The following is a 260-nucleotide window of genomic DNA, read 5'->3' on the forward strand; positions in this document are numbered from 1 at the left end:
AAGAGTTTTGCTGCTGCTCTCTGCTGTGCTCAGCAGCAGCAGCAGCAGCAGCAGCAGCAGCAGCAGTAACACGCAAAACACGAAGCAAAGTGCAGAAGCAAACGAGACAGATGCAGCTGCAACACACATGCAGCTGCTGCAGCGCATATTCCCAGGGCTCCAGCAGCAGCAGCAGCAGCAGCAGCAACAACAGCAGCAACAGCAGCAACAGCAGCAGCAAGAGCAGCTACATGAGCCATCGAAGCAGCAGCAGGAGCTGA

General features: G+C 56.2%; 1 protein-coding gene across 1 annotated transcript in view; it reads left to right on the forward strand.

Moving 5' to 3' along the window:
- Window positions 1–127: 127 nt before the first annotated feature.
- Window positions 128–260, forward strand: part of EMH_0025600 (uncharacterized protein) — a gene marked incomplete at both ends in the record, with an annotated part of 891 nt that continues 758 nt past the window's right edge. Inside the window, one exon of the mRNA XM_013502465.1 lies at window positions 128–258. Within this exon, the coding sequence (XP_013357919.1) occupies window positions 128–258 (131 nt within the window). The remainder of the gene's footprint in view (window positions 259–260) is intronic.

The sequence above is a fragment of the Eimeria mitis genome, genomic scaffold (assembly GCF_000499745.2).
Source record: "Eimeria mitis Houghton genomic scaffold, Emh_scaff930, whole genome shotgun sequence".
Taxonomy (NCBI): domain Eukaryota; phylum Apicomplexa; class Conoidasida; order Eucoccidiorida; family Eimeriidae; genus Eimeria; species Eimeria mitis.